Genomic DNA, 14,051 nt, shown 5'->3' on the forward strand with positions numbered 1-14,051 from the left:
TCATTTTAGAGAGTGACCTAGGAGCCTTGTCTCCACCCTGAAAGAGCCAGGCATTATTAATACAATTGGTTCAAAACTGCGCATATATAAATAAGGAAATGGAGAGAAAAAGGGACAGGCGGTTTATACTTGGCCTTTAGCCGCCAGTGCGACTCTCTTCTTCTTCTTCGCATTCTCTTAGCGGAAGTCTGCTGCAGAGCGAGCAGGCGTTTTGTCCTGGGAAAGCTTCCTTCTGGCGGTTTTTGCAAAAGTCACCGTCTGTTAGATTATCAAGCAATAAATCACAAGTTAAAAACACCAAAGGCGACATAATACTGTCGAGCTCTACTTACGTCTATCAAATCTAGGGCTTAACCCGCGGGCGGACAAAAACGCCTCATCTCTTAAAAACTCATGTTTGGGTACCCAATTTTTGGGTACACTTATTAACTCCCCGGTTGAGAGAGCGATTGTTGTAAGTTCGAAAAACCCCGCCTCTATTATTTTCTCATAGTCCTCATCTGGGACTTGTGGAAACCTACATTTTTGCCCCAGCAGATCTGGTTTCCGGTTATACGTGTGAATTTCAAAGTTCTCTTTCTTCTTGGGGGTAGAAACCAAATGGAACCGGTTTTTCCAGTCAGACCACTTAGACGATTTGCCTAGGGTCATTAAGTATTTGGGGTAGGTGGTTAGAGTATACCACGCTCTCCACCCGCTTGGACTACGGCTCAGATAATGCATATTGGCAAAGGCCTCCCAGCCAGGATGGAGACCCTGCATCTCACAGGCGGCGATGTAGCCCGAATGTTAACCCAAGATTTTGGGGTTAACTACCACACGCCTAGGCCATATCTTCGCAGGATAGCCTTGATGGTATCATGGAGGGGAAAACGGAGTCCAGCTAAAAAGGTTGCCTCATAGCAATCGAAATACTTGTAGGCGTTGGGCTGGTCATCATTCCAAGCTATGGTTCCCAAATCAGGCAGCACCCGGATAACATAACCTTCACCAAGAGGATTTTTGGACGTGAAGACCTCCAGGTGCTTCTCCATGTTTTCCCTATCTCTGGCAGAATCATGGATTCGGAAAGGGTCCCCCTCATTATTCCACTTTGATCTTTCCTCAGCCTTAATATCCTCAATCGATGATAGTGAGCTGCTGCTCTCTTTAGAGCTAGACCCAGACACAGAGGTGGACCCACTCCCGTCTCTCTCAGAAGCAGCCTCTTCCGCCTCCTCGGCGTGAGGTACAAAGACGGCTTCTTCACCGTCTCCGTTCTTAGACTCTAGGATCCCATCACTAGAAGTGCTGGGTGCACCCATAGGAGATCCCCTTACCATCTTAGCCTATTCTACCTTAGGCAACACTTCTTATGCTCTCATCCCAATATTCCGGATCTACAGCCGTTCATCTAGTCCGAGCCATAGTGGCCTGCACAAACACGGAGACGGTCGGATTAGGAGATGAACAAGAGTGATCCAAGCACCTAGAGGCGGCATCCCCAGTCCTAGACTCAGTCGTACTAGGTGACCGGCTGCCTACTAAACTATGATGTGCCGTGTATGCTGTTGGTGAATCCATTTATGGAGAAATATGTACACAAATGGAAATATATGAAAGAGCTGAGAAGGGAGGAGACGGTACCTCAAAGATAAGCTGAAAAGTAATCAAGCGGTGACCGACTCTTACTAGTAGATGGAAATCGAACAGTTACTTGCAAGATGCTCAGACGGAAGATCGGATATACCCACCTGAGAAAGCAAGTGAATCTGTTGGAAGGATATTCAGACGGTTCTAGGAGGTTTTTTTTGTTGGGGTGCACAGACGGTTACCCGGATGTACCCCTTAGAAAAAGAAGAATTGCTTGCAAAACGCACAGGTGGTTCTTAAAGGTTTTTCTGTCTGACAAAAGCGTAGACGTTTTACCGTTTGTATCTAATGGAAAAAGAAGGCAATTGTCTGAAAGGTATACAGACGGTTGTCAGAGTTCTTCTCTCTAAGAACGAATGTCTCTCTCTCTTAGTTTCGGAAATGACCAAAAAAGGAGGGGTAAAAATCTATTTATAGAAGGTTAATTCAGGGGGCATCCCCGTAATTTCCCTGGAAGACAAACGATTAAAAATCGTTCTCCAATGATCGCCTGACAGTCACAAGTGTCATGTGGCATGCCACATCACACCCATGAGGGGAAAATGTTTTGGGTAAAAATACCGAGGGCCACGTGGCTGAATGAGATGGTGACACGTGTCACCTCAAGAGAGGTTCACAAAGAAATAATCCCATGCTGACACGTGGCATCTTGGGAAATAGGCGGCATTCCTGGCCCAATTCCCGAGATAGCCCACCATTCCTAGGTTTCCGTAACCTAAGATGGCGACACGCATTTCGAGACCCTATAAGTAGGGAGATGTTCCCATCATGGGACGCATTAAAAAAATATTCACAAAAAACAGAGCAATTATTAATTGCAGATATTACTCCTGATCTCGGAATCCGAGAAGATACTTTACTCTCCGCACTTTTTACAGACTCCATACACGTTCTAACTTGATCGCCGGAGGCGGAACTCCACCCAACCGGAGTCTCCGTTGTTTTGCAGGTACAAGCGCTCGGAATCCAGTCTTGGTGTTGTAACTCTACAAGTAGTAGTAGTGTATGAATGAACAAGTAATCTAACTATGTAGTCTGTATTTTGTGGGGTGGATGATAATAGCACTACATCTTTGTTGTTTTGAACTATGGTAATTTTTTGTGAATGTTAACATGCCATGAGTAATGAAAGTTAGCATTGTGGTGTTCAAGCCCCAATTATATGTGTATTATTGGAAATTCAAGCTAAATTAGTTTAATTTGCGCAAAAGGTAAATCAAATTGCCCTTACTTACTGAAACACTTTAAAAGGTATATTTATTCAAGCACAACAATATACTAACCACCTTGATCTAAGCAAGATGAACTACTAAAATAGTGCTAGAGTCTTAGCTTATTTAAAAAAAGTACATTTCACCACCATGGTTTCATCAACCTCTAAACTAACTAATCTAATATACCTAAATAGAATAATAAGAACAATAACAAAGACTAACAGGCAGCAAAATCCCATATGCATGAGTCGATGGTTCTTCATTAGTATCAACTGATCTTTAAGTGCTTGATTCTCAAGTTGCAGGTATCCTCTTTTAGCAACAACATCATCCAATTCCTTCTTCAACATCTTAATCTCAATCTTCTACACGTTCTTATCTACCATTAGTAAATTAGTGACATCCTTTTGCCATTCAGCCATTTCTATGTGTAACCCAATTGAAAGTCACAACCCCTGCTATTAGTGCCTTGCTCTTAGAATTGGCATGCTTGAAATCTTCGTCCAGGATTATGCTTAGTCCATGAGGTGAGTGTTGAAACCGCGTACCCACACTTGGAGATTTTAAGGCTTGTCTGCACAAAAATCCAACCTTTGTTTATTTGTAACTAAATAGAATAGATAATAATTTATATATTCCTCTAATTATTTCACGAATTGAAGACCCTTAACCCTAATTTCAATTGAAAACCACAATCTCAACCACATTAATTGAATCCCCAAATTGAAAACCCTGAACCCTAAAATGAATTGAAAGCCCCCAAATTAAGATGCGAATCATACCTTTCTTCGTGGAATCATTGTATTGTAGCAGCAAGAGCAATGATCCTCCTTAATTTCTTCGCCGCAAATCAATTTGAAGTTTTTCCCTAATTTTGAGAGGAGTTGAATACAGGAGAAACGAGAAATCGAGAGAGGAAGAAAGAAAAGGAGGGAAAAGGGTGGGAAGGTATTTAGTGCTTGGGCCCCACAATGATGTCACACTTGAGTGAAGAGTCAAAGTGGTGGGAACTTTTGATGTTTTAAAAAAAAAAAACTAGGTGGTAAAATTAAAAATAAAAAAATTGTAGGTAGTAATTCCTAAAACAGCGACACTTGTAGGTGGTAATTGTAAAAAAAAAAATCTTAAAATATTTCATATATCTATCTAATAAATTTTGTGATCTTATTTGCTTGTTTTTAACTCGATTTGTTTTATAGGGAAAACGAGCTCATGCCTACATAGATGTTTTTTATTATAAAATAAATTTTTAATTTCTTTTCTAAAGTTTCTAATATAAAAAGATACTTTATTTTTATAATTTATTTAAAATTTTAATTCTAAAATAAATTACAATTTTCTTTTTTCATTGGCTAAACTAAAATATACCGTTTTCCTATGTGGGCTCTAAAATTTTTGTTTTTTAAAAAAATTATAATAACGTTGGTTTCATTAGTCAAATAATAAATTATTTAATTTTATTCATGATAACTTTTTAAAAAAGGCTAGTGAGTAGCCCAAGTGTTGCCCTAGGTTGCTACTGTTGTAGACGTGCAATCAATAAAATTTTTTAATGACATATTAAAACTGAAAGTTTCATTATAAAACCAAAATTGAGTTATTCTTTGAGATTTTTTTTTATTGAACCTTGTGGTTTGCACTTATATAATTGGCTTATATGGTTAGATAATCATCTTTGTTATAAGATGTTGAAGTTTTGAACTTCATTTTTGGGTGATGTGGCGTGATGGTGAAAACTGTTTGAGTGATGATGTGACATCTTGAGATTTTGGTACGGTGATGTACAACCCACCGCCGGAACTCCCACAGCCGAGAAGCCACCCTGTCGCGCGGTAACCCGCTGAAACTACCACCTATCCCTTCCCCTAACATCGGAACGCCCCCTAAACCTAGAACTACATCCCGAAACAACCTCCCCTTAACACCAACAATGCCTAAACCCTATCCCCCATTACCGACATCGCACGAAACCCCCTCCCCTAACACCAACAACGACCGAAACCTCCTCCTCTAACACCAACAACAATCGAAACCTCCTCCCCTAACACAGATTTACCCAGAAATTCCCACCCCTAACACCGGTTGCGTTTGGGGTTTGTTTCCGGGTTTGCGGCGAGGCTATGATGGTGGTGGGGCTAGTGGGCGATGGGGTTTGTCGGGGGATACTGGTTGCCTCGACGGTAAAATAACTTCTAGTAATTCATTGTTTGTAAATATCAAGCTTTAAAACGAGAAAATACAAATTTCTCAACATGAGAAATATATAATGTTTCTCAAAAGGGCATTTTGGTCATTTAGATAAAAAAAATACCCACTGCTCTCAACTTCTCTCTCCTCAACCATGGACTTTAAATTTGAACAGTTTTCAACAATGGAAATCGAATATTTCATCAACAATGAAGGGGACACTTTCAAACAATGACAAAAACCTACCATTTGGGGTTAATCAGACCCTTAATTTATACATTATTCTTAGGGTTTTTCGTTAAATTCGGCGGCGAAGCCGTTGGATATGGTGGTGTTATGATTGGGGGTTTGTTGTGGTGTTGGTGGTGTCAGGAATGGTGTTGGTTATGGTGATGGGGGTTCGTCTGCCATTGGATTCAAGGTTGAAGAATGAATCATGAAAATGGAAGGAGGAGGAAGAAGATGAGTCAGCAAGAAAAAATAATAAAATATTAAAAAATTTGCCATTATTTACAATATTTGCCATTTTGAGAAACATAAATGTTTCTCATCTTGAGAAACTGGGGCAAGCTCCTTTAAAACTAACTTGATATTATTATTTTTTTCAGTGGAAAAAAATAACAAAAAAAAAAAAAAAATGGCAGGAAATTTTTTAATGTGGTGTTGACACGTGTAATTTACAAATTATTTTGGGGATTACTTTAGTATAGATTATTAAATTTGAGAGATATATTATTGCAATTAAAAAAATAAAGATTTTGGGTTACTTCGGGTCGTTCGGGGTCTTATTTTGGGTTGGGTCATTTTTGGTTGAGTCATTTCGGGTCACTAAAGAATCGGGTTGGGCTGGGTCAATTCGAGTTTCAGTCAAATTTGGGTCATATAACCGTGTCGGGTATCGGGTAACACTTTAGGTTGAGTTTAGGTCTGGTCAAGTTTAGATCAGGTCATTTTGGGTCGGGTCGTAGTATATACCCTGTAAATTTCTTTCTTTTAAAATACCTTCTAACTCCAAATAAAATTCATTATTCTAAAATATCCAAAGTACTACCGCCACCGTGATAACCGCTAAGGCTATTTTCAATGTCACACAACGGAAGACTAAAACTAAAAACCAACTTTTCAAAATAAAACTTGAGTTCACAACCTCAAAACATAAGTAAAATAAAACATTCACAAGTTGGAACCAATATAAACATAGCCCTTTTAAAAACCAACTTAAAATAAAGCATAACAATGTTAGTCCATGAGTAATAATCAACAATTCAAAATATAAAACCAAGAAAGCATTTCAAGTAACTCTCTGCACTCATTCCCTTCATGCTCTTCATGCTTCAAGTACCTGTTACTTTCTCTTTATTTCAACCCCTCTACTCATCATATAATGCGTCATGGTAGGGTCAATCCAAAGGAAAGCCAAACACAAACACAAAAGTACAAATCAGCAAAAGTTGAGTACATATGCATCACACTAACATGAATATCCTAGCATCAATAAATAAAACATGCTCGCCATACATTTCACAAGTCAACTTACCTTTGACTCATAATTAACAATATTAATTATTAAATAATAGTTTTGGATTTCACATCGAACGGATTTCCTTCCTTAAAAAAATAGCCCATTTAAATATTGAGCTTCCAATTAGGGAGCTACCCCAACTGGCACCTACTATGTCACCTTATGACGGAATTCCAACGCAGTAATAATAAAGAGAAGTACAACGTCTTGTATCCCTGTAGAAGCTATGATCAAACATAAAGTCACATAACTCCCCCCATGTGTTCATACTCAAGTTGTATACGTTCCAAGAGTTTTGGTTCGTATCCTCTTACACTTTATGTGATTTACCAATTTAACTTGTGGTGACTTCAACCAATCAATCAAGAACAATTATAACAACAATCAACACATACTTTCATTTCATTCTTGAATTAATTAGTGAGCACATACTATTTATTTTAATTAAGGTTCCTTGCCTAGTTTTGTACACAAAATTGCACTATTACTACCTTGGTGCATAGGATGCACTTCCTTGACTCAAACTTAACTTACATGGGTGAGTAAATAAATAAACTAACTTTTTGACTCAACTCCAATAATATATGAGTGAGAAATAAAATCTTGAATCATGCTCAATAATTCCAATTTTAGCTCTTTTAATCATATATAAACAATACTTATTAAATTCATGCTTTCTTGATATTTGAAAATAAAACATACTTCCATGATTCATACATATTCAACTTGTATCATGCCTCAAAAAATAACATGTTCACATGCTTGCATAATAATTCATAATCAACCAACATCAAATCCAAGCATATAATCAACCAAACATGCTACTAAATCATCATTTGAAACATACTTTACATTCCTAGCATGATACTATGCATATACAAATATATTTATGCGCATACGTACCTTGAATAGTGTCTATACTCGGCCACACTTGCTAGAAATCACCTAGCTCGAAACTTCCTACAAATAAAAATACATAACTATAATTAATTAATCCACTATTCTCACAAATTTCCAGCAACTATAATAAACTTTGAACCTCACTAAATAACCCAATTTTATAGTTTTAAAGCCTTTAAACCGTTTCTGTAAGTGGGTACTTTAAATCCTTTTAAAAAGACTTAGTTTTTATGACTTGAATAAAATTCCAGCATACTTATTTAATATGAAACATCACTAATAGACTAGGAAATCATATTTAAATCATCAAAAAACTTTTTCCGTGTATGGGTAATCAAACCCTAACATAATAATTAAAAAGTAGTGTGTATAAATAAATTCCAGCATTAATTGAGGGCTTAAAACTCATTAAAAACATGTTCTAAATATTAATTTAATAACCACAACAACCTAGGATCAAACCCTAATCATAAACATTAAATTCCCAAATTCTAGTGGTTTGTCAATTGGGGTTTTTTTTTTTATTAAATTAAAATTTGAAAATTATAGGAATAAATTTACAAAATCAACAACATAAAATCAACTTCACAATACAATTAAAATCATGCTTTGAAATAATTAAAACAAGCTTAGAATTAAATTAGGAAGAAAGAGAGTTTTTTTCTTTAATATCGAAACCGCAAAAGGAGAGAGAGAGGAGGTGGCGCACGGCCGCCAGTGCTGCTGTTGACCGCCGGTGGTCGGTGGTGGCGCCGGTGGCTGCCGGTTGTGAGGGGAAGAGAAGAGAGAGATGCGTGGGAAAGAGAGGAGAAAGAGGGAGGAAAAAGGAGAGAGAAAAATAAGAGGAAAAGTTTGGGGTTTTGTAAAATCTGACTACTTGACTTTTGAGTGTGAAATTCTTTGAGATTTTAGGGCATTTATATCCCCTTTTAAAAAAAACACTTATTTACAAACATGTCATTACTAATCCTACGCTTCCTTGAATTCTCCTTGAGGCCAACTTGTTGGGCTCTTAAAAATTGTTTGACTCCCAACAAGTTAGTCCAAAAATTCAATTGATGTTGACCCAAATTTAAATACTATATTGGCCCAATTAATAACTCATATTATTTTATACACACTTGCTTTATATTTAAATAATTAATTCATTTAAAATGAAATGAATCATTTTAGTTTATAAATAAATAAATAAAATAAATAATTAATATATATAAAATATTATAAAAATACGGAGTATTACAGTCGTTTTGGGTCGGTTCAGGTCAGAGGGGTCGGCCGGCCGTTATCGGTTGTTAGGGAAGGCGGCCGGTCGAATTTAGGTGGGGTTGGGGCTTCAATGGATTATTTTGAGAAGACATGTAAAAGGTGAGATTATTCTTGTGAAAAAACTTACAAACAATTGATACAAGTTTTGGTGTCGATAAAGGAAAACTAATACGTTGAGCGGCTTTGTCTCGTAATTGGACAATCGTGTAAAAACCCGCCCCATTTAATAATTAGACAATCTAACCCATTTATAACTGTGGCTGGTCATACGCCCCTACCTCTCTTTCAAAGTTCTCCGTTGAAGCGCACTCAACGGTCTCCATTGAAGCTAGTACTTGTATCCCCCATTGAAGCAGCTTCTGAGGTAAGTTGTTTTGTTTTTGCTATCATCATATCAATTTCACAATCTAATTTAATTTCAGTGCATTAAGTTTAGGGTTCGAAAATCTCAACTATTGGTTCTAAATTCTAAGAAAATTATGAGCCTAATTTGGTTATTGAATCAAATATCCCTAAAATCATGTGATTTTTCGAATCAAATTTGGTCGCTAATGTATTGCACAACCCTTTAATGTTAGATTCAACCATGAAATACAACTTTTAGTGTTAGGATGGAACTATGAAAAAGGGCTTTGTCTCCTGGTATAGCATTTATTTAGTTTTATTAAATTGCGAAATGAAAAATGATGAGCTTAAAGAAAACGAAACCAAGCCAATGGCAATGCAACTTAATTATACACCTTATTCATTTACGGAAATTCATGTATTGTCTTTCTTTTTCCTTCTGATTTCCGACGGTATCCTAATCCTGAAAATGTTGGAAATGTTTCTGATTAGGGTCAGGTGAAACAATTCTTATGGAGTGTGTGGTTCAGGGGATCATTGAGACCCAGGTAAATTTTTAGCCTTTTTTTTTTTCCAATCTAATGTTGTTCATGTTTGAATGTTTACTGTAGTTAATCTTAACCTACATGACTTTGCAATCTGTTGCCTTTTTTTTTTTTTTTTTTTTTTGGTGTGTGTCTGCATTTGTTTTCTCATAGCCTAAAATGCAACAGGATGAGGCTAATACTTCCTGTGCGCTTAATAATTTTCAGACATTCTTTTTTGGGTTTTATAATTTGCTCACTTTTATATTGATACTTCTCTTGTTAATATAATGTCGACTATATCAACTGTGTGTCGCTTCAATAATATGTGGTCCATACTCCATACCATGTTTATAATTGAGACTCATATGCTGAACACTAATATTATATGTGCAGGGAGTGCAGCACCTTTAGAAATAGAATTTAACAAGCAATTTTTTATGAGGATCCTTTTATAATTTGCAGTATCAGCCATACCCTAGAGTTAAAAGAGCAATTAATTGATTAAAACAGGTAATGCACCTGCATCTATCTTTTCTTTGTGTCCTTGAATCCGTTGGCTTGTAGTAAGACATAGGTTAAGCACAATAATAACATAAATATTGCTCTCCCTTCGAGTACAAAACACATACCTACAAAGAATGGGACTACTAATATCTTTATCTAACACACCAACATCAACAACAACAATAACAACAGCAACAACAATAACAATAACAACAACAACAACAACAACAGCAAAGTCTTAGACACTTAGTCCAAAATGATTTGGGGATATCTCGAATACACCAACTTAGAAAATGCATGTCCTCTTATGGAGGTGAAAAAGCATTTTACTCTCCTCGAAATCCCTTTATTCCACCTCATTCTCTCATCTTCAAAACCTGAAGGTAGTTTTGGATATGTATAATTGCTTATACACAATGAAAAAGTGTTTTTTTTTATCCTCAAAATTTTCCTCCTTGGTTTGAAGATCTTTTTAGGTACACCCAATGCTATCTCTTGCTTATTTATCCATTTGGAGCCCTCCAAAAATAAAAAATATCCTTTAGTGAGAGAAAATGAGCAGCAAGATTGTTGTTAAATCCATGGATTGAGTGATGGTGTAAGAAAGCTTCTCAAGGGGCACAATTTTTTTTTGTTTGTTTGTTGTTGTTGTTGTTATTTTAGATTTCATTTTGTTCCTTTGGTAAAAAAAATCATTTGTTGACTTAGAAAGCTACAGACTTTAAGCAAAGAAATGCTTGATGCATTCTGTCTCATGCTTTAGTTTTGGAGGCATGTGGTGTAAACCAATTAAACTTTGCTACACCGACTCTCTTGATGGTTGGCGCAACCAGAGCTCCTCGAGCCTCATGCTCTGGCACCTTTTTTTGAAGCTGAGTGTACAATAAATCCTCGTGATTTTTTTGTTGCTTAGGCCTTTATCTCCAAAATATAAGTATTGTTTGATTTTGAAAATTCAAACTTACTATTCGATTCTCTCTCACTCCCACACTCTCTTTACCTTTATTTCTCTATGCCCTTGGTGACCTACTGACCTGACTGATTTAGTAATCATTTTTGGAGTTAAATCTTAATGCAGCTTCATCTAGGTGTTTCATATATTCAAGTTAAGCAACACCTAATTTCACTTATTTTTTCCTTTCTTTCCTTGCTAATTTCCTCTGACTGCCTTAGCTCCACTCTTATTTTTGAACGCCTTCGTCCTACTTATCAAGTGAATTTTTTTTTTATTTTGGGCATTGTTCATTGGCATTGACTTCTTACAAAAATTCTTAAATCAGTGAAACCGATTACTACATGGATGATCACACATGTATAATCCTGTTTTCAACAGATAGTATTATGGAACTTTAAGTTTAAGGGATAAAAGATGGGATATTTACTGAGGGTTACATGTTTAACATTCGTATTCTAACTCTATCACATAAGCAGAACACTTAATAAATGAAGATTGTTTTGGACTGTAAGTATAGAATTCAAATTCTAGGGGTGCTTAAGGTAGACAAGTAGTGCATCTAGTTTTATTTTCTCTCCTGCTAGGTCCTTTCCAAGTCTGCTGTGATGTTTTTCAATACAGAATTCATGTATGGGCAAGGACAACTATCATATCCTTGAAGATGGGGAGAAGAAAATAAGAGGGAAAATTGGTGCAAAGCTCAAAATTAATTCATTATTCATGGTGCTGAAAATATGTTGCGACTCTATCCTAATCACAGTTTCGCCGTCTTTGAACCAAAATAACCAATCATAACAACTTTTGTGACATCAATGTTGGTATATCATTCAAAGCTTGCTGTCTCTTTTCTAATTATGAGAGTGTTACATAATTTTCTTCCTCTTTCATGACTATATTGTGGGCTTGTGGCTATGATGGACTGCACATGTAACTTTTTTTGATTAAAATCATTTGACTCTTCTCCTTGCTGTATGTGGCTGGTGGACGAAATCGCTTTCTGCCACTTATTTTTTATTTTATTTTTTTTAATGGTGTAATAAGTTAAAAAAGAACTATATCTTCCTATACTTCATCCAGCTGATACTTAGCACCTACTGAGACTTTTTAAAATAAAAAATAAATAAATATTGCTGTTGGGCTTTAACTGTTGTTCAGCTACTTTTTGTATGCTTATACAGTTGTACCTATTTAAAACTTTGCCTTGTGATCAACAAAAATGGCTATAGTTACCAAATACCCAAAAAAAAAAAAAAAGGAAGAGTAGAAAAAACTTCCTTCATGCTTTTGGTAATTGCCTTAGGATGTTTGACAAACAACACTCATGTGGCTGCTAAATATAGAGTAACAGACATGCCAAAATTGTATTATTTAGCATTTTCCCTTACATCATGTATGAACCATTGATCCTACTAGAGCAAATTCTTAGAATGATAGCTGTGGTGGAACAAAATGTCCTAAGCTTTCTAACTCTTGAACAATGAAATTCTAAACATTAAATAAATAATTCTTCTCCCTCAACACCAGAATATAATCCCTTATCAGTCAAGTTCTTAATTATATAGGTAGTTAGGCAGGGGGGACGCATTTTTTTCCCCTCTATTGTTTTTTCTACTTATGAACTTAAGTAATGCTTTTATATCTAAAAAGTATTTCAATGGAATTTATAGACTATCTTACTCATGGCTTCTTATGGATAAAATTTGGATTTTTATGGTGTAATTCACTCAAACTCATACTATTTGAATTCACTTTTTAACACGGGCCTTTGCTACAGCATGTGGAAGCACTGGAGATTCTTCTTCAGGGGATTTGTGGAGTCAATAAGGAGCGGTTAAGGATTCATGAGTTGTGCTTAAAAAGCAGCCCAAACCTTGGTAATTTATTATTATCTCTCTGTTTGGATATCTAGAGTACTTTTGGTGGTTTAGTATTGTTTATTCTTTGCTGTAGATTGCAATTTAATAATCCTCTTGGAACTTTTGCATCTTAAAATAGTTTATTAATGAGAAAACCTTTCTTAGTTCCTTTCACCCAGTTAATCTTATGTGATAATTTTTTTTTTAATTTTTGGTGGTGAATTGAACTTAGGTAGCTCTGAAACTTATTTTTTAAGGTGAAATGAACAAAGCCGTAAAATCCATAGCTTACAAGGCTAAGCTACTAACAACATAAGTACATATACACCAAACAACTAAGCTCTAGAGGGTCAGAATTTAGGGATCATGAGGCCTTGCTTTCTAGGAACAATGTCTCTTAATCATTGTCATTGCAACCCACACCTGAATCACCAGATCTAACAACTAAGCTAGTCAAGAGTTACAATGAAAATCAATTTCTCTCCAAGAGCTCCAGCAACTTCTTGTGCTTGTGCTGAATCCTTGCAAATAGGATTTGAACAAAGGTTACAAAACCCTATACTATAAGCAGTTGCAGTTTTGCCATGTTCTAAAATACTTTTTTCCTCTTATTCTCTACCTTCAAATCTCTAGTGCCATCAAAAGGCTTAAATCCATGGTATAAAAGTATAAAACTATAATAACTACTTGTAGCTAACTAGCTACTCTGGCAGTCGTCTCATAAAATTTGCTTGAAAGGGAAGTCTACACAAAACTTACTGAAGAAGGCTCATTCGAAGTTGTCAAAGCCCATACATATACCAACCTTAATGAAAAGTGGAGGGGAGCTTGATTTTGCATGGTCTTTGACTCGTTCGAATGAGCATGAATCAGAGACGAGGTAGCTTTTAGCTTCTGGTTTTCACTTTCTTTTGTGCAGTGACCCTTGCTTCTGGTTTCCATCTATGCTCCTCAATTGAGTTCACACCTCAACACAAGGAAAAAAAAACATGCTTAAATATTGCAATGCTTGGTTCTGAAATTACTTCTCAAGTATCAAATCAAAATCATAGTGTTTTGACAGAAAGGAAAAGAAAGTCACGGACTTTTCAGAACACTTTTTGCAAGGTTGTACCTTTTTGTTGGGCAATGAAAACTAGAAAT

At 36.1% G+C, this 14,051-nt stretch overlaps 1 protein-coding gene across 1 annotated transcript; it reads left to right on the plus strand.

The window, feature by feature from the left end:
• The first annotated feature begins 5,407 nt into the window (after positions 1 to 5,407).
• Positions 5,408 to 12,980, plus strand: LOC110686325. The gene is made up of 4 exons (XM_021862914.1): positions 5,408 to 5,431; positions 8,900 to 9,085; positions 9,559 to 9,614; positions 12,827 to 12,980. Exons 1-4 carry the CDS (start codon positions 5,408 to 5,410, stop codon positions 12,885 to 12,887), a joined length of 327 nt encoding a protein of 108 aa, XP_021718606.1. The 3' UTR covers positions 12,888 to 12,980.
• Positions 12,981 to 14,051: the final 1,071 nt, after the last annotated feature.

This window comes from Chenopodium quinoa, unplaced genomic scaffold (genome assembly GCF_001683475.1).
Source record: "Chenopodium quinoa cultivar QQ74 unplaced genomic scaffold, ASM168347v1, whole genome shotgun sequence".
Taxonomy (NCBI): domain Eukaryota; kingdom Viridiplantae; phylum Streptophyta; class Magnoliopsida; order Caryophyllales; family Amaranthaceae; genus Chenopodium; species Chenopodium quinoa.